Raw genomic sequence first — 27,650 nt, forward strand, 5'->3', positions numbered from 1 at the left:
CAACGTCTGCTGAAGTTGATATTATTGATGCCCGACGAGAGACGGCTGAGCGTCTTCCCGTGTCCACACCAATCAATCCACGATGGGGAATGGGGGCGATCAAAGCGGCCAATCACACGCTATATGATTACATGTATTTGAGATGGCTACTACTACTACACCTGCAATTAAGAACAAGGGCCAGGTTAGCTTTATAATACCAGTTCCCTTGCATGGCAAAAGTTTAGCCCACATAGACTACATATTTATATAGGTAGTAATAATATGCGAGCGACCTCTACAACGTGAGACAGGAATATCTCCCTTCCTATTTGCTTAGGGCTGATATTAGAGCGTTTACGTTCTACTCTGACATACCCAAGGCCGAGTTTGTTGTAAACTCCACCTCTATTCCACCTTGCGCTACTGAGAATGGATATAGGAGCTCTCGCCGCTAATGTCTCGGCCTCAGCTCAGAGCAACCATGGACTATTGCTTGGAACGAACCACGGGGAATTGCATGTGCACCTTCACAAACCGAGCACGTCCAGTGATGAAGGTAAGCAGCCTTGGAGATGTTGTTGTATGGCGGGGCAGATGAACCAATTCTTTCAGGCTGAGCTCTCGGCATCTTTTTACCAAAAGATGCCACCAGAGAGGTGTATAAGCCGAATTGCTTACATGTATCCTATACTAGCAGATGCGGATCACGATGGGATATGCCGTGACAACCTCCACAATCCCGAGATGGATCGCCGGAGGCTGATACGCATCAACGGCAGGAGGGTGCCCGGGACTTGCGAATGGATCCGGAACAACGTGCTCTATCGCTCGTGGTCGACCTGCTCCCAGCCGAGCTCGGATACGCCCTTGCTCTGGATCAGCGGGGGTCCTGGCATGGGTAAGACAATGCTCTCCATCTTTGTAGTCGAGGAGCTCGAAGCACGGGCAAGGCAGGAGCCTTTGGTGACGCTGCTGTTCTTCTTCAGCTCGAGCAACGAGGCGGACCGCAACACAGCGGTCGCCATCCTCAGCGGGCTACTGTTCCAGCTCATCGAGCAGCACCCAGGCCTGGCCAAGCACGCCTCCTACTACCTGAAGCCTAGCCACGTGGTGAGCTCGCTAGCCTCGTTCGACACGCTCTGGCACATTTTCGAGAGGATCCTCGGCGACCTAGCGCTCCAGACGGTCCAGTGTGTCCTGGACGGACTGGACGAGTGCGAGAGGGAGTCGGCGGGCTGGCTGCTGACGGAGCTCGAGGGCCAGGCGCGGTCGAGCGCAGGGCGGTTCCGGCTGCTGGTGCTAAGCCGGGAGATGGATGGCCTGGGGGGCTTCACCCGGCTGCGGCTCGATCCCAACAACGACAAGCCGCTAGCCAGCGACATCGAGCGGTGCATCGCCGACGGCGTCAGAAGGCTTTCCCGCCTAGACGGGATTGCGTTAAAGGTGTGTGACATGCTCCAGGCCAAGTCGGACGGCACGTTTCTCTGGGTGGGCCTAATTCTGAAGGAGCTGGCCAAGAAGAAGACGAGCCAGGAGGTATGGGAGACAATACACAGTCTGCCCAAGGGCCTGGACAAGATCTACTCTCGCATCCTAGACCAGATCACGCCCCAGCAGCAGGACGAGAGCGCGCGGCTCCTGCGCTGGGTCGCTACGGCGATGCGCCCGCTGCGGCTTGAAGAGCTGCAGGAGCTGCGAGGGCTGGCGGGATGCGGTGGTGGTGGGCCGGGATACCTTATCAGCAGCCTCCAGGCGTGCCGCGAGCAGGTGGTCTGCTGTGAGGAACTCTTGAGGATTCACGACGACGCCGTCCATCTCGTCCACCAGTCGGCCAGGGACTATCTGCTGGGCGCCGCGAAGCCGTTTGGTATCCGGCCTGAGGAGGCGCACCTCGAGCTCGCCAGGCACTGCCTGAGCTGCCTGGAGCAGAGTGAGGCGCAAAGCCCATCGCCGCTCCGGGAATATGCCATCATGTACTGGCCAGAGCACGCTCGGCAGTCGAAGCAGCACGCCAACAAGGTCCTGGAGCGGTCGCGACCCTTCTTCCGCGACGGCTCTCCCCTGGGGCTGCGCTGGTGGCAGGTGTATCGCAGGACCAAGGAGCCGGGAGCGGACGATGCGCCGCCCGGGGGGAAGATGTCGTGGCTGCACGTGGCTGCTCACTTCGGGATCAAGTCGTTTGTCGAAAAGACGCTGACCGACGACGCCTGGAGGTTTTGGAGCCGCAAGATCACCGAGCGCGACGACCTCGGCCGCACGCTCCTCCACTGCGCCGCGAGCGGAGGGCACCAGGACATGGTAGAGCTGCTCCTTCGCCACCGCGCCGATGCCAACGCAAAGGACGGCCGGGGCGGGACCACGCTCATGTGGGCGGCAGCGCAGGGCCATCAGGGAGTCACGGACCTGCTCATCAAGCATGGAGTGGACGTCAACGCCAAGGATCAGAGGAGGCAGACGGCGCTGGGCAAGGCGGCGAGGCAGGGACACCTGGAGATTGTGCGGCGCCTACTCGATCTCGGCGCCGACGTGGAGGCCGAGGATAACCGGAAGCGAAGGCCGCTGGGGCTTGCGGCGGAGCAGGGTCACGAAGCCGTCGTGGAGGCGCTGCTGAAGCGGGCGCCGCAGGTCGACAGCCAGGACTTCTGGGGACAGACGGCGCTGATGAGGGCGGCACGGCGAGGCCACGCCGCGATAGTCCGGACGCTGCTCGGCCACGGCGCTGACGTCCACAAGCGGGAGAGGCTCGATGAGCAGACGGCGTTGATGATGGCCGCCGCGGGCGGGCACAGGGCCATTGTCGCGCAGCTGCTGGGGCACGGCGCCCATGTCAATGGCCAAGAGAGGCGCGGCGGACGTACAGCGCTGATGATGGCCGCCGAGGCAGGGCACGCGACAGTGGTTGAGGAGCTCCTCGGGCACGGCGCTGACGTCGACCGGCAGGAGAGAGGCGGCGGCCGGACGGCGCTCATGTGGGCTACGGAGCGCGACGAGGAGCAGGACGCCGTAGTTCGTCTCTTGCTGGAGCACAAAGCCAGCCCCGACAAGCGGGACTGCATGGACGGACGGACGGCCCTGATGAGAGCCGTCCTGCAGAATCACGCGACGGTGATGGAGCTGCTGCTCGGCAGCGGTGCCGACACAAACGTCAACGATGAGGCTGGCGTGACACCACTGATGCTGGCGGTCGAAGGAGGCCACGCCATGGCGGCGAGCCGGTTGATCGCCCTCGGCGCCAAGGTCAATGCGCAGGATCGCTCGCGGAAATGGACGGCCTTGACGCGCGCGGTGGAGCGGAACCACGAGGAGCTCATCTGCCTACTCCTGGACAACGGCGCCGAGATCGATGCCCGGAGCACTCCGCAACAAGACACGGCGCTGATAACGGCCTCGGAGGAGGGGCGTGAGTCCATCGTGCGGCTGCTGCTCGACCGCGGCGCCGAGATCGATGCCCGGGACTGGGCCGCCAGGACGGCACTGATGAGGGCCGTCGATAGGGATCAGGAGGCGGTGGTGCGGCTTCTGCTGGAGCGCGGCGCCGGCATCAACGTCAACAGCTGGGAGGAGGGCACGGCTCTGATGAGAGCGGCGCGGCGTGGGAATTCAGCCGTGGTCGAGCTGCTACTGGCGTCTGGCGCCGACGTCGATGCCAAGGACCAGTTCAGGGGGCAGGACGCGCTCATGGCAGCCACCACGGCCGACCACGCACCCGTCGTCCAACTGCTGCTCGACCATGGTGCCGATGCCAACGCGCGCGGCCTTCGCGGCGAGACGGCCTTGATGGCCGCAGCTGAGCGTGGGAATGACTTTACCACGCTGCTCCTGCTCTCCCGCGGGGCTGCCGCCGGCGCGACCGACTTGGATGGCCACACGGCCCTGACTAGGGCGTCGCAGCGAGGCCACAGGGCCGTCATCACCTTGCTGAGCTCGGCCCTTTCGGCGGAACCGTCACAGTGGTTTGACGAGAAGAGCAAAGCAGGCTGATAATCTATCATAAGAAATTCCCAGTGGCATTTCAAGGGGCTGAATGACGAGAGCAACGGTGAATGGGTCATCGCCAGCACTACTAATACATCCTGTATCTATCAGATGGGTAATTACAGCAACATCACAGTTAGGCAAAGAGGACCTCAGAAATCACAGCGGTTGGGATCAAGGTTTCAACCAGGATCATGGCGTTAGGGCTACAAGAGGTGCCCAATGTACACATGGAACGCTAGATCCTACACACTACACACCACAACAAATACACACAGAGAGAGTTGTAGCCCTCATAATGTCCCCCGTGATATCCAACATGTGGTGTCTACATATAGTCTGTGCTGTTTTGTCTACTGTGTTACTGAGAAACCGGCCCGGTTTCTACCAGCAGTCACCAAAATCGATAATGGGCAGAAGATGGCGGTTTCATAACAACGCTATAATAAGTTGTTGCGAAAATACACAACTTGATAGGAGACTTGTTAAATAAAATATATCATATGTGGTGCTCTATTCATTTCCCCACTCAATGGGCTTCGGCTATAGTGCTAGAGTAAAGGATAGGTGTGCAATTCTTTAGTCATTTCAAAAGGATCAACAAGGTGGGAGTTACCTTAGTTAATCGCTTGACAGGGATTATTATAAGCCTATTTCAATCAAGGTAGGAGAGTTGAAAAGAGCTGCTAGTTTTGCGAGTATAGCGGAGGGGGGAGCTCTAGTAAGGAAGAAGCAAGAGAGCTTAGAATAAAAGCTGTTAGACTGAGTGAGCGAGGTTTGATAACATCCGTAAAGTTATATGCCCACATGCCTGAAAATAGCGTCCTATTTATTACAGCTGCCTTTTTCCAACAATTGTTTCCCGCAATGATAAATCATCATCTATAAAAAGAATTAATGAAATCGACCCAACAAGCTGGTTCCACTGATATTCCCATAGTTTGCTCCCACAATGAACCCCGAATTGTCGCCCGCAGAAACACGCACGTTGGGCAAGGGTTCGGTACGAACCCGCCTGTCACTGCTTATTGTCGGTCCTCTGTCTGGCTCATGACCCTGAGCGTGGACTGTGCCGGGGATTGTGAGGAGGAGCTGCTTGGCATAGGCTGCTGCTGTCGCCGCCGCGTATGGCTGCCACGTCTTATTTTTGTGCGAGTCTGCATAGTCGCAAATGCCTAGACCCGCCATCCGTTAACACACTCATGATATGCGACGCCTATGTGGACAGGCCGTCCCTACCTCGAATCACCAGGCTTGGGAAGCCATTCATAAGCCCGGCAGCTTCCATCTCAAAGCAGAGCACGTCTCCCAGCTCGGAGCTCAGCTTGTCTCGTGCCCGACCGGACCTCATCACCAAGTTCCCAGAGGCAATTGTGCCATAATGAGCCTTGACCTGATTCTCTCCCCTACCCGGCGTCCGCTTGACCAGTTGTTTCTGGTCGCAGCCCTCACAGGTAGGCCCACCCACATGGTCATAACTGGATTCAAACAGCTGGTCGGGCCCCGCGTGGTCACGCCTAAACTCGGAGAGGCTGTCGAACCGCGACAGGTGCGACGCAAAGACGCTTCTCCCTCGGAGGCTCTGCGCCTGCATCTTGGCCAGCGCGCTGAGGAGGATCGTCGGCGGAGGACTGAGGAAGCCCGTTCTCGCAAACCCGTCCGGCGTGCTCTTCCCAAAGTCGTACTGTATCACACCTCCACTCCTCGCTGACGGCTGGCTCACGACTACGTCGCCGAGGCGAATGTCCGCTATGGCCCCTGGGACGCCTCCTCCAATACCGACCATGAGGCCGAAGCGAATCGAGGGAAACTGGGCCTTCATCCGGGTGGCAACCGCGGCGGCGGAATTAGTGCCCGTGGAGCCAGCCGGCAGGCACGCAATTACGACATTGTGCTTACCGATGCTACCCAGCGTGTAGAGGGTATCGTCGTCGTGATCTAGAGCAAGGTCGCCGTGCTCTTCGTCGAGCAGCTGCTCCGCAGCAGCAAACTCAACGGAGAGGGCGGAGATCCATCCTACAGTGTAGGCATCGCGACTAAGGGTGCGTTGGGCCATAGTCATCGACCGGGGGGGCAAATCAGGATATAGTGACAAGAAAACACAGCTGCTTCTGCTGAAAAAATCCATCGCCAAAGTGTCTCTGCTGTTACATATATACAATAAGAACTTTGGATGATAGGCTGATCTGCCAGCGTTGGGCAGCAAGGCCACGACATGGAGAATACGGGGCTCGCTGTCGGTCAAACACTTCTCTCACCCCCCAATTTGCCCTCTTCCTTATTTTCCTTAATTTTGCAGCGTCTTTTAGACACAATAAGGGAGGGGCAATAGTATATTATTGTTATCGTCTAGGCCTATTCTTAACGCTGCCCACGTCTACATGTAAGACAATGATTGGTAAATGTCTCATTCTTGGGTCATCCGCCCAACTGTGGTCGCTAAACGCTTAATCTCATAATGTGTTCGATCTTGTCCTTTATCCTGTCCCCAGCATTGTAGCCCTCTTCGATGAATTTCCACCAATACTGATTCACTATAGCATCACCTGGGGTCCTCTCTGCCGGGAGCTTTTGTCAGCATGATTTCAAGTAACAGGTCCGGTTTCTCTCACTGGTAAGTATATAATTCAGGAGCTCTCTCTGCCACGAGTCTCGGTCTTCGGACTGGCGAAGAATTGGATCGATCCACGCAGTGCGTTTCTCCTTAGTGTCGGGGTTGAGGCAGACGAGTGCGGAGAGCATGGACCTACGCGTCGTGAACTCGACGTCGATGCACTCGGCGCTCAGATTGCAGCTCTGTCGCAGCCAGTCCTGGACACACACCCGCAGAGGGTACACAAACGCGCTGTAGAGCATGCAGAACATGAGCCACGCGAAGATGACTATGGCGTTCCAGTCCCGCAGGGCGCATGATCCCACGCTCAGCACCCATTGGCCCGCGATGAGGAGCCGCAACAGCAGCCCGAGGGGGAAGCGGCCCGACGGCCCGGCGTCGACACGGCAGAGCGGCCTGTTTAGCAGAGTGTTGAGCAGCTTGCTCTCGCCGTAAAAGGCGCACCAGGCAGTCCCGTTTAGACTGTAGGTCGCAATGACCATGCGCGCGTGGTCGAGAGTGTTGTTATCCAGTAGCTGGCGTGGAGCATCCCCGTGCGTGAGGCCAATGGTGGCACCCGTCAGCGGCATGAGGGCCAGGTATGCGGCAGCTATATACAACCGGGCGTAGAGGGAGGTGATGCCAGCACCAGCCCAACAGAGCCATCCGAGGATAGACATCCAAAGGTGGGCACTGGAGGAGATGGAAAGGCGTGGCTGGGGCCGGTCGAGCTTCTCCATCAATACAATCACCTTGAGTTTCTGTCTGCGTCCGCGAGGCGTCTCCCTGTCAAGCCACGGATTGGCGACGACCGTGGCCGGCCTCTTCGTCTGTCCACACATGAGTGACGTGGTGGGGGTGCTGGACGGGTACAGGTCACCATAACGACCGTCAATGCAGTGCAAGGTCTGGGATTGTCTCACAGAGTCTAGGTAGCACGCGTCGGCGTTGTCGTTGGAGAACAGGGATCGGGCCATGGCCGGCGTGACGGGCCAGTTCCACAGAGGCACCGCGGCAGCGAGCTCGAGCGAATGCAGCTTTTCCGAGGCATCAACCAACTCGACCAGACTTGTGAGCGGCAGAATGCCCGCTAGCTGTGCCGCCCATGCTGGCAGCTCCGGGAGAGAGAGGGGGATAGACATCAAAGGACCGGGAAATGAATTGGTACAAAGTATAGGTGGCGGCCAGCGAAATGCAAGGTTCTCAAAGTCTGCCAAAGTGCAAAGGGTCAAAATAGGATACTTAACGGGGAACTGCAACCGAGACCAAGGCGAGACATCAAGTTGAGTCCAACGAGAAGTTGACACAGACTGCATGTAGTAAAGGCATGCTGCTTGCCGGATGCATTTGTCCACTATTTATGGTCGTTCTAGAGCACCTGCAGTTATGCCTAATAGTTGCCATAGGCAAACGGCAAGGCGCCTTAAAGAGCTTCATGTAAGTTACGAAAACAGCAAGGCGTCTTCGTAGGCTAACCAATGCTGCGGAAACGATAATAACATACATGTAGATAGTAATCACCCCAGAGAGATCTAGTCATGTCTCGGAAAACGGCCCAAGGCTCCACCTTGGGCACTAGAGGAGCCGCACGCTAGCCTGAACGGTACGCCAGCTGAAGAGTTCCACTTGAAATGTCTCTGGCATCAAAAGTAAGGGAGGGTGTCTTCCGTCCTGGCTTACAGGGCCTAGTTCTCCCTCATACATGTAGACAGACAGCCCCTGTCGTTAACGGGCCAATCGCAGCTGCGAGCGCGAAACAGAGACAGTTCCTATATGTGGAAGAAGAATTGACATTACTACGAGATCACATATAAGCCTCCAGCAATCTAACGACATCCTCACTGCCCCGCTTCCTTGCCACATCAATCGCTGTCAGTCCCTCGTGATTCTTTGCATGAATAGTACATGTACCCATAAACCCCATGATAATCTTGGCTGCATTGGGATGGTTCCAGTACGCTGCTTCGTGCAGCGCACTCTGGCCGCCAGGTTGTTCCGCCTTGTTGGGGTCAACGCCCGTGTGGAGTATCATCCTCAGCAGCCATAGGTTACCGCTCCTCACAGCCGCCGAGAGATCTGTGGTCGAGGAGTATTGGGGACCAGGAAGTATTGTTGCTAGTGTCCAGCACCTTGCCCTATATTCATGGAGTCTCGGTTGCGCTTGGGCTCTCGCAAGGCTTGCTTTCCTTGGGGCTTCCGAGCCTCTCGAAATGGCAGCCCGTTGTTTGATGTTGGACGCTGTTTTTGTTTCGTAACCTCCGGGCTTGGGTTCCTGTTTGGGTTCCAGTCTACCAACGAGAGCTTCTCCTTTGGCCGGAGAATCTATCATCGCTTCTCCAATCTTCCCAATTGTCATGGCTTCCATCATTTCTCCAGCCTTCCCAATTGTCATGGCTTCCATCATTTCTTCAGCCTTCCCAATTGTCATGGCTTCCGTTTCTCCAGCCATCTCCACTGTCATCGCGTCCATCGCTTCTTCAGTCTTCTCGATCGTCATAGCTTCGATCTCTTCTGCGATCTTCTCAATCGTCATGGCTTCTATTGCTTCTCCACCTGTCGTCACAGCACTGCTTGAATCTCTCGCCTTCTTTTTTGTCCCAACTTTTGCCAGAGTGCCATCTTCTCTTGTGACCCTAGAGGCTCCTTTTGATTTGGTTCCGGCCTTTTTTTTGGCTCCAGGTTCTTTTGGGGGTGCCTTGGGGGGAGCCAAAGATTCCGTCGCAGATCCAGTCTCTTGTCCGGCTTCCTGTACTCGTACAGATCCAGGTTTCTTCCCAGTTCCACCTTTTTTGGATTTAGATTTCTTCAATGGCCCAGATCCAATTTGGGGTCCAGCGTTGTTAGCCGTTTGAGACCCCCCTTCTGTCTTAGACTCCCCACCAAGTCCAACATCCCCTGGGATTTCAGACTTGTCCGCCTTATTCTCTTTCGTTGTTCCAGTTGTATCTAGCATTTTGGACTTCTTCAGCGCTTTTGATCCTCTGGCAGCTTCTGGTTCCTCCACAGATTTTTCTCGTCCAGAGCTGGGCGCTACATCAGCTTTGATGCCTGCGTCTGTCGTGTTAGATTCCTCTCTGGCTTTCCGTTCTCCTTCAGAACTAGATTCTCCGCTCATTCCTGACATTCCAGACCCAGAATCTCTTTCTGTCTCAGCTTCCCTCTCGGTTTCAGAGCCTCTGTTAGATTCAGATACTTCTTCCTCACCCAATCCCCTTCCCACTTGAGATTCCTCCCCAGCAGATCCTGCTGCGGGCGGCATAACCCCGTCCTCCTGCGACGGAAGCACCATCAAGAGATCCTTGGCGTATGCGGCGGCCGTGAGAGAGGCAAAGGGCCGCCATTCATTATCCTTGTGGCTGTCCGAATAGTCACAAATGCCCCTGATGAGAAGAAACGGCAAGTCATTCGTGAGATTGGCCGCCTCCATCTCGAAACAGAGAACCCCCCACTCTTTTCTAAGAGAATCCCGCTTCTTAGAAGCCTTCATCACTTTGTTGCTAGAGGCGATCTGACCGTAATGAACCATGACATGCGATGGTTCCCTTGGTGTTCGCTCAATGATTTTCTCCTTATTACATGCCGCACAACTGTTCGCACTCTTTGGCTCCAAGGTCTTATGCATGTAGCCTGATTTAAACAATCGATCCTTCTCGAGCCCCGGATACTTGATGGTTTCCATGCCGGGGGAATTTGACTGGATGGCTTCATCAATGTATCGCTGCATGTTGCCATTTTCAGCCGCATGGACTAATTTCAGCGCTTTAATTGCCTCGATGAATACTGGAGGAGGCCCATTAAGATGACATTTCGCCACAAAACTGCCCTCTTCCCCCGTGCTCTTCTCCCACTGCACCACGCAATCTATCTCACCGTTAGTATGCACCTATTTTGGCAATGGAAACGATCAGGCTTACTATTTTCTTCATTGGGAAAGCCAACAACAACATCGCCAAGTCGAATGTCCTCCTTCGGATCGGGTTCTGGCTGCGGAGCACCACCGCCTACTCCCACAATCAATCTCAACTGAATTTTGGGAAAGGAATAGGCCATATTGGATACAATTTCGGCAGCAAGGGTACTCTTGGACTCTCCGGGAAATGCCAAAACAACATTATGGGCCCCCATCCGGCCAAGAACATAGCTGTTGCCGTCAAGATCATCTTGTGGTGGAAGCGACTCGTGTTCCTCGTCCAACAACGCCCGAAATGCCGCTACCCCAAAAGGTATAGTGGCTACCCATCCTATAGTGTAGTCATCATACGTTCTTCTTGGTTATGCATAATCAGCAATTGCTTGGCTACTATCGCGCAGGAAGTAAAGGAATATCATACTTTCCAGTTGCCATTTTCAGGTCAATAGCGACCCTTGAGTGAGATTGCCCAGCGTGATAGAGTTGGCTTTTGTGAATGGAAAGGTGTTTTCCCGGCCGACTGCCTAATCAACCAAACCTATCTATCTATATCTATACCTTGGCTGCCTTGTGGACTCTAGATGTGATAGCAACGTCGACGATTTAGAGAGGTCAAGGCCTCAGCTATCAATGAGGTTGAATTGGTTCACAAACACTCTCTGATTTTGATAGTTGTTAACCAATAAATAGCCTAAGCACAAGTGCTTTATAAGCAGTAAGTCCTGCAGCTAGAATTTCCACAAGTGCGATATTCAGCCCAATCTTCTTCCTACCTATGTAATATAATAGTCCACACTTAAGCACACAAAAAGGCCCTGATAGTACTAGTGGCTTCAGAGGCTGATCTTCTTTAATAGAGGCAGGGCTTTATACTGGCAGCGACTTTGCCTACACCGCCAAAGCCTACCAGACATTCCACGAGATCTTGAACTAGATATTAGGCATTCCACGAGATCTTGGACTGGATCTTAGGTAGCTTTACAGCTTTCCAATGACTAGCCCCCCAGAGGCAGCCGCGCCTATTGGTCCCACTGCATGCTACATATGTACACTTACATGCATATTGCATTTATGCCAACGCTAAACGATGTATGCATTGTCGCCCAACGTCCGTGCCACAACGTGTACATTCATGGTTGGTTCTATCATCACCGAAGTCGAGATGGCCACCGAACACGTATTCTGATTAGCCGAGCAGGGCGACCTTTTCCTCGGCAACGTGTTAATATATAAGCCCAACGCAATGCTTTTTGTGAGACATACAGACACTCTCTCCAATGAATTAAACCGCAATGCATTAGCGTTATTGCCACGCAGGCACTCTTTTGAAATATGATAGAAAATACTGGGGCTATGTATCATTGCAGTAACTGGCGAAAGATGCCATTGGTTGGTTCAAGTTAGAAGATGGAGGACCTACCCAAAAGTCCCTTCGGGCTGCGCCTTTCTGTGGGAAAAAGCAAAGTAGTATTAGTTACGCCCTTGGATCGCGCACGCGAAGGGGGGTGAGTTCAGGCTTCTGGTAGCTAGGTAGCATTTGTAATTGAGCCTCGCAATCATTGAGATTATGGGGATATGTCCACAGCATGTGTTCATGTTGTCAAACCATGGTAGCTAAAAAAAAAGGTCTAGGGGTGTGGTTACAATCGACTACGCTAATGCGGACGGAAGCATAAAACGAAGTGTGGCTCAAGCTGGGCATTAAGGCTTGGCCTCGAATAATTATCAAATCAAAAGAAATTACAACAAAGAACGACATGCTGTAGCTATTATTTCAAGGCAATAATAGAGAAACTCTGGTCAGTTTTCGTTAAATATCCTCTCTGCACCCTAGCTTTTCATTTTGACTTTATATTTCACACATGGCCTAAATTTCACTCTGGGCCCGCGCACCATAGGCATCCATAAATAACCCTTAGCTGGCCAGCGCTATTGCTTAGCAACCATGGCAATAGAACCTTGCGCCGATCCTGACTGTCCAAGATGCCATGCAGACACCGCTATACCGAATAACCTCTGTAAGCTATCTCTATATTGTTATACTTTGAATGCCAGAGAATTGACTATGTGGTCTCTTAAGCCCTTGGTGCTGTGTTGTTGGGTCTAACTTTCCTTCCCCCGCTTGAATCAACATATTCTTTTCCTGCTATTTTCATAGCGGCTGTACTATTTGTGCTGAAAGACTACTCTCTTTTCCGACAAGAGCTATTATGTGAAGGGAAACATTATTGTAAGTAACCGCGCGCAATATCTTTTGATACCCTATATTAACATAGCAATAGGGGCCGTTATTATCGCCGCTGTCCCACTTCTCTTTGAACCTACCCTCACGACAAATCTTCTACCAGCCAAGTTCATAGATGGGGAGCAGAATTGGATACTCATTGCCTTTTTATTTTTGTTGTTCTTTCAATCGACAGTGAAACATAGCGCACATGCAGCCGCTTATAGCAGTAGTAGGTTAAGTGCAGAAATGTCTTGAGTCAATTTTAACCATTACATAGGTTCGGGATTCGTGTTTATTTTACTTGGCTTTTTCTTGCTACGAGGCCATTCCATCTTGCCGCTTGAACAAGGTCAATCTATCTTGCCTTTCAAAATAAGCAACCCAGCCCATGTCCAATGTAAGTAGCATCCATCATACTATGTAAAGCAAAGAAGCTAATAGTTGCTGGCTAGCTCTACTTTTGGCGCTAGGAACATATTATGGCTCTCCGACACTTAGTTCGAGCTATAGGCCTGGCATTGTCGAATGTATGTTTTTTACCTTGTAGTATATTATCCACCACGACAGTCATTGACTTTATCTTAGGTATTATCATTCCGGCGGCATGGCTTGTTGCGTCCTCTTTTAGGGTTACTGAGGCTTTCTCCAGTCCATATTTGCAATGGATATTCCTTGGTATCCTGGCTCTAACAGGGACTATCTGCGCTACGATAAATATAGCTGGCCCTTTGCGATATGGATATCGCAATTACATAATCCTCTACGTGAAGCTTCGTCAAAGGATTCCCTCATGGTCTCATTTCCCCCTCTTGTGGCTCGCTTTTCACCCGTGGACCGGGTGGTGGCTTCTTGGGAGTTCTCTCTGCGTAACGTGGCAGTATGTACGGGAGCATCATCGAGAGGTCGCAGCTGAGATCACCGACAACGCTGAGAAGGCCAAGATACGTGCCTCGTCGCTTTTGACTTGGGCCAGGGATGAAGCCGCAGCGGCAGAGAGATGCGAGCTTCAGGTTCACCACTTGGCAACAAAATTGATGCGCGATGCCCTGTCTTCCCACTATGTCGGACTTGCAGGCTTCTATCACGAAGAAGCAGCGAGGCAATCACCTGAAGGGAAGATACGCTATGATGAAGCGGCTGAGCTTACATCAAATTTCGCGATAAGAGTCACGGAGGATGCACAGAAAGCTACGGCGGCAGCTAGGGCCGTAAGGGACTCGACTGATTGCGTTAGTAAACTCACAATCGATGCTAAATCCCTAGCGGCGATTGGGGATATTGAAGCAGCTAAAGCAGTTGTGAGCGATCTCCAAGTGGCCCTGGAAGGCTGCGAGAAGAGCCATGGTGATGCCGTTGTTGCCAGAGAAAGCGCCCAGCGGATGATGGCTAAGTTTCACAACAAGAACTTCAATGCACTTCAAGAGAATGAAGATGAAGAGAATGAAGATCAAGAAGACGACCCACCTGCACCTCAACCAGAAGAGTCTGATGAAGCCACTGATGCGCCTGGAGTAGACTAAGAAAAGATGTGGAACACTACACGAGAGAAATACTAGAAGAAATATAGTATCTGTGTGTGTGAGATGAATTGGCAGATTTTACGTGGGTCAGAGTGAATTTATGAGGTCATTGTTGCGAAAATGGCAATAATGATCATGATGGCGATTTCATTCAGAAATCCTTTTTTAAAGTAGATGTAGGTTAAGGCGGATCCAAAAATTGATAAAAACAGCACCACTTGCCGCAATTATATATGTATCTTCGCGTAGAATTATCCACACTTATAGCGGGTAAACACCATGGGGTACTTATACCTAGATAGCCATCTCGCCCTACGCATGGCTCAGTCCATCTGCCGTGCACATCCTGGCCTGCTTAGCTCAAGCCGCCCATATCTTACAGCCCATTGAGGATGTCGCATTTGGGCTTGAGGTTTGGGCGTATATTCGGCGCTATCTCATAGGTAGTGGAAAACTCAGGGTCTCTTGTTTCGAGTTGAACTCTGTTGAAGGCGTGCCACTTTGATAATAGGCTTGCAATTACTATAGTACTGTTAAAAACAGAGTGCGCTGGTAAGTATAGGCTGTGCACTAGGTACTGTTTAAGACAGAGCGCGGGAGGAAGAGGTTATAACGGCTAAATGCCGGATGAGCGTTAACCCCAAGAGCAGCTGAGACTCATCTTGGAGAAATTTCACCTAATTCAATAGAAAAAAAGCTTATAGTCTTTTCTTGCGTCAAACTCAAGCATCAAAGAGTCTTCGTGGCGCAGTTGGCTAGCGCGTCAGTCTCATATTGATACATCTATATGATCTAGACATTAGTCTGGGCCATCTGAAGGTCGTGAGTTCGAGCCTCACCGAGGACATTCTTTTTGCAATTTTCATCGCCTGTATGATGTCTTAATTCTTTTTCGTAAATTGTCACTCGCGGTGGCTGCAACTTTTTTTTCTTATCTGTCTTACTTGGTTGTTATTCCAGATACCAGCAGTTGTGGATCTAGCTGAATGCCCCCTTGAAATGGCTAATAGAGTTAATTTGATTGTGCATTTGGTTTCCAAATTGACAGACTATGAAGCAAATGAGCCAATTGCTAGATTCACATATGTAGACAGTAATGAGCTATTCAAATATAAGACATGCTTCATGTATTCAAGTCATCCCCGCCTTGAAGAGAGACCTCGACATGTGTCAACCCCGCAGCGTCAGCCTTATCTCTACATTTACGCAAATAAGGCTATGCGCTCCATTTCTCAGCTTGCAACATCATTTAAATAATCGTTATCTTGCCACTTCCGCAATCTCGCCAGTCTCATAATTAAGTCTTCAAATAACTTCAAAGAAAGAAAAAGACGGCGTCATGGATGAACCCGCCCAAGCCATCCACGGAATTCTAATCCACTCTGTTTCTCCCACGCAAGTCCAAATCCTTGCAGATACTCTCATCATCCTTTCTGCTTCTGGTATCATCACACATATAGAGCAGAATATTCCTACTTCGCAAGTGGCTGATTTCCTCGCTGGGAAACGCATCGAACATGCTCGTCAAACTATACTTCTCCCTGGCCAATTCATTATCCCGGGCTTTGTCGATACGCATAATCATGCTCCTCAGTGGATGCAAAGAGGTTTGGGCCAGGGAATGCACATTCTAGACTGGCTTGATGGCATCACTTTCCCCAATGAAGCCAAATTTGCGGATGCATCTCATGCGGAAAAGGTGTATGAGAAGCTCGTTCGAGGGATGCTCAGACAGGGCGTTACGACGGCGTCTTACTATGGCTCTTTGCACGGGGAAGCGACGAATGTTTTGGCATCAACGTGTCTTGGGAAAGGCCAAAGGGCTTTGATCGGAAAATGCAACATGAATCGCAACTCGCCATTCTTCTACTGCGAAACCTCTGCTGAAGAGTCTATTTCTGCGACGAAATCATGCATTCAGCATATTCGAACCATTGATCCGAAGAGCACTCTCCTTAAGCCTGTCTTGACACCTCGCTTCGCGATATCGTGCACAGCAGAATTGTTACAGTCTCTTGGCAACATGGCCCGCGATGACCCTTCCCTAGCGATACAGACTCATTTCAATGAAGCACAGCAGGAAATTGATGCCACGTTGTCTCTCTTTCCGGAGTTTAACAACGAAGCTGACTTATACTCTTCATTTGGACTTCTTACACCGAACACTATCCTCGCTCACTGTACCATCATGACAGAGTACGAGATCCAAGAGCTTCATGATTTGAAGTGCGGCGTCGCGCATTGTCCTACGGCAAACATGACTGTAGGAGGAGGTTTCATGGCTGCTCCTGTAAAAGAATTTCTCAGACGGGGTATCAACGTCGGCCTGGGAACAGATTCGGGAGGCGGCTACAGCTCAAGCATGTTGAATGCGATGAGACATGCTCTCATCACGTCGTATGCGAGGGATGCGCTGTATCCAACATTTGAACAAGCGAAAGAGATAGGCATCGGCGGTGGCAAAGGAGGGGGCAGAGAAGCTCTGAGCTTGGAAGAGATTTTTTACATGGCTACCCAAGGAGGCGCCAAAGTTGTCGGCCTTGATCACAAGGTTGGCGAATTCGCGCTTGGAAAGGAATTTGATGCTTTGGTGATTGATTTGCGGGATGAGAGGAGCGGGGTGAATGTGCCGTTGGATGAAGATGACTCGCCACTGAGGATGCTGGAGAAATTTATCATGACGGGAGACGATAGGAACATTGTGAACGTCTATGTTAAGGGAAGGTTGGTTCACGGTGAGTGACTTGGGCTGTTGATTGGTTAAAGAATTGAACAGGCTTGGATGAGAGAGCAACTTTGATACTCTAGACCAAATTTAACTGCCGCTTAAGAGGCAGGTTATGCTCTAATTATTTGATATTCAATTTATCCTACCGCGACTCTAGGCGTCCCCATAATGTCAAGACTCTATGTCTTCTATAATGCAAAGCTGTTTCAGCGCCTCAACTGGCGGCTTGGTAAGCTCTTCATCCTCGTCTTGAACCCAATAACTGGAGAACTTGCGAATTTCGATAATCTCATCTGCTGGAATCGCGTTGCCATCTTGATCAAAGAGCTCCCGATCACGGTATCGTTTTCCTCGAGAGCGAGCCAAGTCTGCCAAATCTGCCAAATCCATCTCCCTCCCCGGGATAATAACTCTAACAGCATTTAGTTTGGCTGTCCCAAAATAGTCTATGTTGTAATCCACCAGCACAACAAATCTTTCTGACGCATTGCCTCGGATCGTTAGTTCTATGGCAAAAACATGCTCCTTCTTCAGCAGCGGAAACCCTTCCATGTCTCCAGTGACTCCGCCAAAAACGACTGGAAAATGCCGACTCTCGGTTCTTGCTTGTGGTGGATACGCCAATGTCGTTGTATAGTTTTCCCATACTGCTGAAGAAAGGCTGAATCCGTCGCGACAACGACTCATGTCTGCAGTTTGCGCTTGTCTGAGCAAACAGACCAGCCTCCTATCACCGGGGCCGACAAACCTCTGTGCGACCCAAAGGGGGTCTGAGAGTCTAACGGCTTCTAAATCTTCGCCCAGTTTTGATGTAGCTTTGGTGAGCAGTAAAGGAAGAACCAACATGTTGGAAAAAGGACGGTCAGAGTTTAGTAGAAAAGCATAACCGAGCGCCAAGTCATGTTCATCGATATGGATACTCAGTGTAACTTGGACGCCTCGGCGTGTCAACGTGGGATTGATTGTAGCAAATTCGAAGTTACTATTGCTCATTCTGTCTATCAATCTGGGATACTGGCGGAAATGATCTGGCGATGGAGCCAAACCATTCGGTGCGAACCCAGTATCCGCATCTGCATGACTCCATGCTAGTATAGATGCGTCTTCATAACTTCTGAGTATCTCTTCTTGCAGACGTTGAAATGATCGCCCCCCTTCACCATACATCATGGGCAGATTAACATCGAAGAGTCCTAGCAGCGAGTAGGCGCGGTCTTCAATTCTAGTTGTCGACCGGGTTGCGGCCCAAGCCATGCACTGTCCGACTTGAAGAGCCTCTGACCTCTTACGGCCCTGGTGCACATGTCTTCGAACTTGAATACTTGTAGCTGTTTCGATAAACTTTTCCAAGTCATAGGCTGTGCCGAACTTTTGCCAGTTCCGATCAACGAATATTAGAGCTCGTGGAGCTAGTAGCTCTTGAAGCGTCCAGCCACGGGTGAACCACTGCGACCTCTGGAACGACTCAAGGTCTGAGGACTTGAAGAGGAATCTGCCATCTGAGTCGGTGCGATCAGTTGGAACAGACACGTCAGAAAGATAGGCGTAGCAGACGTCGGAATCCCAATACCACTGGTACATGGAGTTGATGGCCTCCTGGAGTTCAGAACTGCTGGTTTTGTCAATGCAAGATGTGTCTGCCCAGATGTATTCATATCCATCTTGCAAAGCCAGGCGACGAAACTCGCTGATTTTGCGATAACCTTGTTTCTGCAAAACCTCTGTTGGACCAGGCCATGAGTTGTTGTTACGCTCCATTTCTTTCATCATGTCTTGGTAGGACATCTCATCGCGTTCCCATCGGTGCGACAGAATGGCGTAACGCGGGATATTTGTCCCTAGGAAGTCGCAGAATTCAAGAGTCTTTGTGCTGAGCAGACGCATCTTGATAAGGGTATACAGGCAAATATTTTGCCAATAAAACTTAATTGATGGACACATAGATCTAACAACTTGAACTGAGCGATTTGCGGCTGATATATATAGCGGTGACACAACCCTGGCTGGGGCACACTAGTACTGTTAGCATGCATTGACGGATACATGTACCGCTGTTTGTGCCGACGTAATGAAACGAGCAAAAGAATGAAGACTGCTGAACTAGTCAAGATGAATTTCAGAAAGGAAATACCCATGCCTCATTTATTCTCAATCGACAGAACAAAAGGGCATTGTATAGCATGCATGCATCGCTGCGATCAACGGTGGGGATACTTCTAGAGCTTGCTCTGGTGTTTGATATTACATGAACTAATATGCAACGCTGTGTTTGTCTTCACACCCTTATATACACATTCTCTCTACCTACACATAGACTACAGATACTACCTAGTAGGCTTCACATAGCAGAATTATTCACAAAGAAGCTGATAAAAAATTTTTTTTTCTTAATAATAGGGATATTGAGTATATCGAGACATAAAATATTGCAAAGATACGGCGGCGTGTATATCAGCACCGTCTCTCGGCGCCATCATTGTTCTCTCTTCCAGTGTAGTCAATCTGTACCGTTCCAACCTGCGCACAAGTCTCTGAACCAAAAATACATATTGAAATGAGTTCAGGTATTCTTAGAGACCACCAAAGATTAAAAGGCTGTGAACACTGACTCTGCCAAAACCGCGTTTGTGCAGTAGCTGGCGCCCACCATGAGTAGGAAACTCGGCCACAACCATGACACTTATGTCTTGAAGATTGATACCGCTTTCAAGTAATAACTGCACCACAGCGCAAAGTATCTCCCCTGTAGCAAGTACATCATTAATAACCACCACCGAAGCCCCTTTGGTAACCATATCCCGGTCCATCGCAATCTTCTTCTCTCCTGGACAATGCGATGAGATATGCGACGGGCACTTGCTGACGGAGACAGTAGGTGGCGGAAGCTTGCCATGCTCGCGAATCAGCAACAAGGGCACATCAACTCGTACAGACAAGCCTGACGCAAAGACAAAGCCTCCAGCCTCGCAGCATGCTATGGCATCGACTTTGGCCCAGTCACCATTACAGTGGGTTTGCAGTAGAGAGGAGCATAAGGCCAAACCACCTGGCTGCTGAGAGATATCAAGAACGTGCTGGAACTCGATGCCCTGGCGTGGAAAGTCGGGTATTGGACGAACCATGTCGGCCAAGCGCTGCATATCCTTATGAAGTAAGGGAAGCAAGTGTTGTTTGGCAAAAATCACTGCTGCTTCATCCCCAGCTGCAGTATTGTCAAATATGAGGCCGGGGCAGTAGTCTAATTCTTTCGCCAATTCTTCAAAATCTTGATGGCGTCCAGTATTAAGATTACTATCGTCATCGCAGTGAAAACCTCGACGAGCCCTCTTTGTCTCTTTGCTGACCTCGACGCGAACATCGAGAAGCCTACTGTCTGGAACCAGTTGTGAGAAAGTAGCAACTGGCGCCCCATCTCTCATCCCAGTGATCAGTAAAACATCCACATCTGCAGCGCCATAGACTGCATTCTTGAAATGTTCCTCTGGCAACTTTGCTCGCTGCCGCACCTGTTCCTGAAAGAACTCTGTCAATGCTGGCCGGTGCTGTTCTTTGTATGCACGATTGTTTAGCAAGGCCTTTAGATCAGCTCCAGTGGCAGCTAGTATTCTCGCTTCGTCTCATCGCTAATGCTGACTGCCCGCGCCTTGATGTTTCTATCAGCATCCTTGGAGAGTACAGAAGCCCAAATATTGGCACAATAGTCTTTACCCGCGTAGCTTTCGCCTGTGACAAGAACGATGAGCTTCGGCTTCATTGGGCTCTTCGGGAGTGGAAAGGCAGAAGCCAGCACATTATGAGGATCCAAGTCATGTTTGAGACGAGCCAGCCGTGGCAAGTTTGGTCCAAATGCCTTGGCTGCTAGAGCGGCATCTCTTGGATCTGGTCCCAGGTCGGCCCCATAAACTCCGCTGCTTACGGGCAGCAACTTCTCAGCAACGGCATAAACCCACTTCACAGCAGCTTGAGCAATATCAGTCCCATCTTGGTCGCGGAGCCAGACTCCAGTGACGACACAGGCAAAGTCCCAGTCTCGCCAGCCGAAAGCAGTGGCATTAGCAGCAATGTTGGCGACTGTTCCGCCACCGTGGATAAGATGGAGATAGCTGAGTGCTGAGGGACGAGTCTCCACAGCCTCTATTAAGACATTGGCGACGTCGGCTCCTCCGATATTCTTTATGAACAGGCATCGTTTGAACGAAGATGTCTTGCCGCCACCGTGTCCGCCATGCATCCCAGACATGTACATCTCGGTATCGAATAGACCAACCCCATCCACAACCTGGAAGTTATCTTGAGGTCCAAAAACTTCATCTAATAGCATACATGTAGGAGTTTCAACGTTGAGGTTGATGGTATGGGACTCATACATACTCACGCCAAGATGCAACTGGTCAGCCTCCCAGTACAGATACGCGTCTGTAGAACAGATTTTGGGTAATTTCTTAGCAACTTCATTGAGCTGTTTGAGCCATTTCTGCGGCTCGAGGTTATCACCTTCACTTAGTGGTACATCCCAGTTTCGCACCGTATAAGTCGCAGCAGTGAAAGCTTGAAAGGTAACGCTAATGACGATACCGAAGTTAGTTCCGGCTCCTTTGATCGCCCATAACAGGTCAGATTCATTATCCGGACGCACAGCATCTACCGGACAATGTTGACTTGGTACTTGACCAATGCACAAGACCTTTCCGGAGTCCAGGCTAACTACCACAGCGCCGACAATAGCGTCACTCGCGAGTCCATACTGTCGAGCCAAATGTCCGATGCCTCCTTGAAGCCATAATCCTGCTCCTACACTTGGACGAGAACCCAAAGGTACTGTCAGACCTTCTTCCATAGCCTTGCGAATGATGTTCCCAGTCTTGCAACCAGCCTCGGCAACGACCCAAGAACCTGAGCTGGATCCAGAGTCCCCAACCGTGACAATGTGTACTTGGTTAAAGGCTTCCATATCGACCGCGACGACCTCAGGCCAGAGACAGTGGCCGCTATGGCCTCCGCTAACGACAGTTAGACTCGCTCCATGCTTCAAGGCCCATCGAACACACTGCTGGACATGCCGTATCTCGCTTGGCCTGGCTATAGCAGCAGGACGGTGAAGACGTACCTCCCTGTTCTTAACTGTCCTTTCTCCTTTCATCAACGGCAAATCCGCTGCCAAGTCCGGCAACGCGGTGGCATGTCGAGTAAAGGCCACCATGATCTCGGGCGCGCTGAACTGCAGATGATATGGATGGCCTTCTTTGCGGCGACCCAGGGCGCGACACACTTCTCGCCACTTTTTCCGCACTGCAATGTCCTCTCCAACATCTTTCATGATAAAGCCCGCGATGAAAGGGGCGAAAGAGTCCAATGTTTTGTCTTCGTCTGCAATAAGGACCTCTCCAGTAGGGAATGAAGCCGTCCGATGGCATATCAAGCCATCAAAGTTCAGGACGCCAGCTTGATGGAAGACAATCACCAATCCATCGCCTGGCTGCTCAACAAGCATTTCCAGTGCTCGCTCGATGAACTTACGTTCAGGCTTCATGTCGTACAGACTATGGCAGAACAAGATGACGTCGAATTTCTCGTCGCCATCATTCGTTATGGCATTCATGTTTGTATCGTTCCCAGGAACGAATGGTACTCGTCGAATGTCTGAAAGACTCTCCAGACACGGCAGCGGAGGTCCCCCTTCTGCACTAAAGGAAAGCCATTCTTGTAAATTTGTGGCAAACAATCTATTCGGCTCGTGTGCAACATATCTCTTAATTTTCTGCCTGAGCTGACGAGGCAGATATGCAAGCACACTCTTTGGACCAGGTCCAATCTCCAGCACCGAGACACGGCTGCGCGACTTGAAGAGCGGAGCTAAAACTTTGGATAGCTGAGGAATGATGAACTTTTGGTAAGCTGCCCATCCAGAGCCTGTAGTGAAAAAGTTGAGACCAGTGCTGTACTGGGCGTCTGATAACGGCTGTTCCCTGGACGATGGTGCGGTGGCTGCTTGTCTAAGTGCTTTCTCTAAGGACTGGAGCGTAGTCATTGTGCAGTTAGGTTTGGCTAGATATATGTATTTCTTTTTATGTCAAATGATTCATTGATGGATATATGGTGATGTGGGGATAGGTTGAGGAAAATATCCGCTATTTACGCATGAAGAGGAGAAAGAGGAGAAGACGTTTGTTTGTTGCACGGTGAAACCTGAGTTCCTTGGCGTGTGTCATGGGCTAAGATCCCTTGGTTATCGCAACTCTTATACCCGTGCTCTATTCTTTATGATTTTGATACAATGTAAAACGTATCTGTAACTTGAGTCAACGCAGTGTCTTTTGATGACCGTTCTTAGGGCTGATACCTACATATACTTCTTGTCCTAGCAGGCCTTTCTGATATACCATTGTAAGATAACGAGATGTATGCTTAAGCATTGATGAAAGTAAGCATCTTCATTAAATGACATGATTCTCATTTTCCTGTTGATCAGAATTCTATCATCGTTAATCTACCTTTATGTACGCTGAGAAGGCCCGTTCGTATATCACCAAGGCGTCCTGTATATACACATTTACAAGTCCATGAATTGTTCAATAGCACATTACACCTAATAGCTAACCGGATAACTGCCTACGTAGCGCTATTCCAGCGTAATACCCCCATGAAACAGAATCTTGTGGCTTAGCTTCGTATTCGTGGCCAACGCATACATGTGATGGTAGTACGAAGAACATAAAGTACATGTAGCTTCACGCCAGTATCTCCTTAGGTCGCCTTCTCAACTACAGTCGAATTTGTATTACTGAGCACCAAATGACGCATGATGCATAAACCAAGCTTCCAAGAGCCTTTTATCAGACTCTGCTACATGGGAAGCGCCCTCGGAAATCCGTAGCAACTCGCCAAAAGCAAAGCTCAGCTTTTCAGTGACATCTTTACGGTCACGTAACGTCTTTCTAAAATCTCCAAGAGCGAAGTGCCTATCGTATTTGAGACGAAAGTGGTTGGTATTTGCTAGAATGTCGATTGTTTTCAGATCTGCGTAGAGCGCAGTGGCATCGAGAAGATGTGGCCCCTTCAGCCGAGGACATTCAGAATATTCATACCCACGTTCAAGAAATAGCTGCAGCACATGGTGACTATTATGTGTAATGGCTGTAGTAAGTGGCATGTCCCTCGTTGAGGAGGGCATATTGATCTCCGCGCCGTTTTCAAGTAAGAGAATCGCAAGCATCGCATCATCTTTTTGCGCGGCGTAAAACAAGGCCGTTTTATCATCTACACTGGCTTGATTGACATCCGCTCTAAAGTCCAAAAGGATCTTGACACGGAGAGCATCGTTGGCATTCGGGGCAGCAATGTTCAGCGGACTACCTTTCTTGATACCGCTTGGTAACGGTGGGTCAGGATCAGCCCCAGCATCAAGAAGAAGTTTAACGCATGCAGTATGGCCCCGAGCTGCTGCATTAGATAGAGCACCCAATATTTGTACATCAATGATATTTGGATCTGCGCCATATCTGAGCAGCGTAACAACAGCACGCCTATCATTCCTAGCAGCAGCCCATGCCAGAGCCGTACGTCCCATAGAGTCTGGCAAGTCGATTTCCTCGGGATGGAGAAGAAGCTCAGCCTCCAAATCACTACCCGAGAGGCCTAACATGATGCGGTGCGTCTTTGGAAAATTAGAGTCATCGATAAAATCCTCCAGATAATCGTTGCCCTTGGTAATAGCTCGCAGGGCATCTACGGCAGGCTCCGAGAGATTGCCCTCCAGCAGAAAGTGACATGCTATGATACGGGGACTATTATCAAAGGCCCCAATCGGCCTGTATTCGACATCGGCGACAGCCTGGAGGAGAAACCTGCAGGCTTCATAATGCTTACTGTATAACGCCCAGCGAAGCAGAGAGTATCCTCGCGTGCTGCTGATATCTCGAGGCGAGGCCAAGCCGCGATCAAAGAGAAACTTCAAGCCATGAATATTTCCATCGACGGCGAAGTTGATGCATCGTGAGTTGTCGGGTATGATTTCTAAGCACGCCTAGCTGAAGCGAAAGTCCCGCCTGGTGATGAAATGACAGCTCCATACGTAGAATCCTAGACCAGACGCTGGCCGGAAACCGATATTCCACACTAATCTTACTCGAGCGCGATCCTTGGCACTCTCTGTTGTCACATTCTGGGCTCATGGCAGATAGACCGGCATAGCCATCGAATAGACGGCCGATCAAGTCATTCAAGAATGCTGGGGATGTCGTGGTTTTCTGCGTGTGGCATGAGCAGGAACGACGTTTTCGACAGACGATGGCCGATGGAGTTACGCAGACTCCTAAATTGAGCTCTTCGGGCATGCTTGCCACTGAGTGCGGTTTCTTCATCGTTTGTCTTATGTTTAGAGGCGGGTTGGTTGCATATGTGGACTGAGCTTCGATGAGATGGTTCATCAAGCAAGATGTTGGTCTGATACTGGAGCATTCGCTCAATTCGTGCGATGCGCTCGTCAACCCCGGCTAGACTGGCGATGAACCTTTCGCTGAGGGCAGATTTTACGTGGGAACCTGTGTGGCGGTAGAGGACATTATTCGTTTGTCAAGTCGCATTCCCAGCATATATTCACTGAATACATGGAGTCCTGCGCATTGGCCACAATTAACCGCCCGTATCTCTCGCCTCTATAGTGAGCGCCGGGCGCTTATTCACAAGTTGGTAGCCCCTGACATGATATTCAAGCCGCCTTTCCTCGTCCGGATGTCATTTTGTAGCTCTTTGAGCCGTGGGTGGTCTGCGCGCCCTGTATTCATCAGACTGAGGGGCGGCCTGTATTTTGGTCGGCCCGTGTGAGGGTTTTGATGATTGTCTCGATTTTCCTCAGCTTAGCCTTCGTTAGCCTAGGTAATATATGTAGGGACTAACAAGTTGAATGTTCAGTCGATGAAGTTATGTACATGTGTAGACGAATATAGGAAAATCCGCACAAGATGTATCAATGAAAGAGGAGAAAAATCTTGGTTATTACACAGCTCGCGAAATGCTTGGCACATGTTGTGAACTGGCAGTTTCTAGTTACCATATCTTATGTGCGAGGTTCTTTACATTAATTACATGTATTTGTGTGCAACTATAGTGTCCACAGTGAATCGAAACAACGCAGTCATTCGAGTAATCTTCTTGGAATGTGGCGCCCGGCTCAATTATTACGGCTAGGCACATAGTTCATGAGGCCATCATAGATTAGGTCTATCCGTTCTCGCCTAGGTTAATGTATGCCGAGTAGACCAGTTGGTCGAATAGACTATCTCATATACTGGGAGTTGCATTAAGTATTAAATCCATGCATCGTAACTCATCCCGCATAACAGAAGCTTATGTAATAAGGGCTAGCTTATGCTGTCTCTGCTTCATGCGTGTGGCTGATGATTGTTTTAGAGCGAATGTTTGGTTCGTGTCTAAATTATTCGGTCCACGGTCCTATGATTGCGGTCTGAGAAATGAATGCATATCCTTACTTGCATGCCTTAGTAGATCTCAGTACATATACCACATCTGTCTGTGCCTGGCTACATGTACCTTCTCTTGTCCTCAGCTCCTTCCTAATTACTGGCAATTCTTCTTCATCATCACACACAGTTCCCGTAATCTTATAGCCTTAATTTATCTAGATTTTTCTCTGTGTCTCTTTGTTTTCCCTCTTGTGATCCTATGTGATCTCTCATATAGAGTAAAGCAGGCTGTCCCACGGAAGATATTTCGTTAGGCTGATTACTTGGGTAAATGTATCGCTGTATTAGTAGGTACCTCTAATTACAACACGTAGAAGGTTCCCCATAATATATTCCTGTGAAGGCGCTGCGCCCCGCCACCATGATAAGCTGCACTACATGTAGTCTGCCTTACAAAATCTTGGAAGCTACCCATCAAAGCGAGCACCTTACTTCTGCCATTTTCATTTTAGTTGAGAGCAGCCGTTGCAACTTCATGCTAATGGCAAGTTCAAGCAACACAGGATCGCCAGATCCAGAAAGAGTCGACACAGAGATTTTGCTTCTTGACAAACCCTGCGAGTACTGCAAGCTACTCCATCTCGACGAGGCAAAGCATAGCGATGCTGTTCGACATAAGCTTAAGGGAAAGGGTTATCGTTTCTTTGGAGATGCTCGCGGAACGTTACAGACGACGCTTCAGACTGTTCGCTTAAATTTGGGCTATAAAAGGGAAGACGTACTACCGAATCTTCCAGGGCTCGCTGCCAGTGTCTCCCAAGGATGCGCTTTTTGTGAAATCTTAAGGGGAGATATTATCTCCATCTTACCCAAGCTCGGAAAGGTTGTGGAGGAAGTAGATGGCTTCAGTGGGTTTCAGAAGAAACTCATTATTACTGAAGTCTCCTACAAGTTGAATGAGGAGGATTACGATGCGAAAGTGTGTCAACATCAAATGACGACTCTTGACTCGCTTTATGTCTATTTCACGGTTGAGGTAGGAGGATTGGAGATGGGTAATCACTCGCTTCACTATAACTTTTATGCCGAGACTTCTGGTATTTCTATACTCACCCCTTGGTGCTTTAATACATAAGCATCACTACTGGCACATATCCATAGACATGCTGCTAACAAGACATTAGACCCTTGCGCCACTTGTTCAATGTTCAGAAGAAGCCCTTTTCCAACAGACTGCTGTCAACGCTAGCGGTGAAACGACTGCGCGAGCTAATTACTCAATCGTTGGATAAA

At 50.3% G+C, this 27,650-nt stretch overlaps 10 protein-coding genes across 10 annotated transcripts; 4 read left to right on the forward strand and 6 right to left on the reverse strand.

Moving 5' to 3' along the window:
- Window positions 1–624: 624 nt before the first annotated feature.
- Window positions 625–3,963, forward strand: TGAM01_v206195 (hypothetical protein; the record flags this gene model as incomplete). The annotated part of the gene is made up of 1 exon (XM_018802552.2): window positions 625–3,963. The coding sequence occupies one exon, from the start codon at window positions 625–627 to the stop codon at window positions 3,961–3,963; it is 3,339 nt and encodes a 1,112-aa protein (XP_018664059.2).
- A 1,210-nt stretch (window positions 3,964–5,173) lies between these two features.
- TGAM01_v206196 (kinesin) lies at window positions 5,174–6,013 on the reverse strand (the record flags this gene model as incomplete). Its single annotated transcript, XM_018802551.1, has 1 exon — window positions 5,174–6,013. The coding sequence occupies one exon, from the start codon at window positions 6,011–6,013 to the stop codon at window positions 5,174–5,176; it is 840 nt and encodes a 279-aa protein (XP_018664058.1).
- Window positions 6,014–6,396: 383 nt separating this feature from the next.
- On the reverse strand, window positions 6,397–7,692 carry TGAM01_v206197 (hypothetical protein; the record flags this gene model as incomplete). The annotated part of the gene is made up of 2 exons (XM_024549817.1): window positions 6,397–6,515; window positions 6,570–7,692. 2 exons carry the CDS (start codon window positions 7,690–7,692, stop codon window positions 6,397–6,399), a joined length of 1,242 nt encoding a protein of 413 aa, XP_024405479.1.
- A 662-nt stretch (window positions 7,693–8,354) lies between these two features.
- Window positions 8,355–10,895, reverse strand: TGAM01_v206198 (pfs domain-containing protein; the record flags this gene model as incomplete). The annotated part of the gene is made up of 3 exons (XM_024549818.1): window positions 8,355–10,411; window positions 10,465–10,817; window positions 10,882–10,895. The coding sequence occupies 3 exons, from the start codon at window positions 10,893–10,895 to the stop codon at window positions 8,355–8,357; spliced, it is 2,424 nt and encodes an 807-aa protein (XP_024405480.1).
- A 1,510-nt stretch (window positions 10,896–12,405) lies between these two features.
- TGAM01_v206199 (hypothetical protein) lies at window positions 12,406–14,207 on the forward strand (the record flags this gene model as incomplete). Its single annotated transcript, XM_024549819.1, has 5 exons — window positions 12,406–12,478; window positions 12,541–12,690; window positions 12,743–12,920; window positions 13,129–13,214; window positions 13,273–14,207. 5 exons carry the CDS (start codon window positions 12,406–12,408, stop codon window positions 14,205–14,207), a joined length of 1,422 nt encoding a protein of 473 aa, XP_024405481.1.
- Window positions 14,208–15,546: 1,339 nt separating this feature from the next.
- TGAM01_v206200 (guanine deaminase) lies at window positions 15,547–16,950 on the forward strand (the record flags this gene model as incomplete). Its single annotated transcript, XM_018802548.1, has 1 exon — window positions 15,547–16,950. One exon carries the CDS (start codon window positions 15,547–15,549, stop codon window positions 16,948–16,950), a length of 1,404 nt encoding a protein of 467 aa, XP_018664055.1.
- A 156-nt stretch (window positions 16,951–17,106) lies between these two features.
- Window positions 17,107–18,819, reverse strand: TGAM01_v206201 (heterokaryon incompatibility protein; the record flags this gene model as incomplete). Its single annotated transcript, XM_018802547.1, has 1 exon — window positions 17,107–18,819. One exon carries the CDS (start codon window positions 18,817–18,819, stop codon window positions 17,107–17,109), a length of 1,713 nt encoding a protein of 570 aa, XP_018664054.1.
- A 686-nt stretch (window positions 18,820–19,505) lies between these two features.
- On the reverse strand, window positions 19,506–22,963 carry TGAM01_v206202 (hypothetical protein; the record flags this gene model as incomplete). Its single annotated transcript, XM_018802546.1, has 2 exons — window positions 19,506–20,477; window positions 20,570–22,963. 2 exons carry the CDS (start codon window positions 22,961–22,963, stop codon window positions 19,506–19,508), a joined length of 3,366 nt encoding a protein of 1,121 aa, XP_018664053.1.
- A 750-nt stretch (window positions 22,964–23,713) lies between these two features.
- TGAM01_v206203 (B-cell lymphoma 3-encoded protein) lies at window positions 23,714–25,295 on the reverse strand (the record flags this gene model as incomplete). Its single annotated transcript, XM_024549820.1, has 2 exons — window positions 23,714–24,948; window positions 25,061–25,295. 2 exons carry the CDS (start codon window positions 25,293–25,295, stop codon window positions 23,714–23,716), a joined length of 1,470 nt encoding a protein of 489 aa, XP_024405482.1.
- Window positions 25,296–26,892: 1,597 nt separating this feature from the next.
- TGAM01_v206204 (hypothetical protein) lies at window positions 26,893–27,649 on the forward strand (the record flags this gene model as incomplete). Its single annotated transcript, XM_024549821.1, has 2 exons — window positions 26,893–27,336; window positions 27,542–27,649. 2 exons carry the CDS (start codon window positions 26,893–26,895, stop codon window positions 27,647–27,649), a joined length of 552 nt encoding a protein of 183 aa, XP_024405483.1.
- Window position 27,650: the final 1 nt, after the last annotated feature.

The sequence above is a fragment of the Trichoderma gamsii genome (genome assembly GCF_001481775.2).
Source record: "Trichoderma gamsii strain T6085 chromosome Unknown Scaffold_20.2, whole genome shotgun sequence".
Taxonomy (NCBI): Eukaryota; Fungi; Ascomycota; class Sordariomycetes; order Hypocreales; family Hypocreaceae; genus Trichoderma; species Trichoderma gamsii.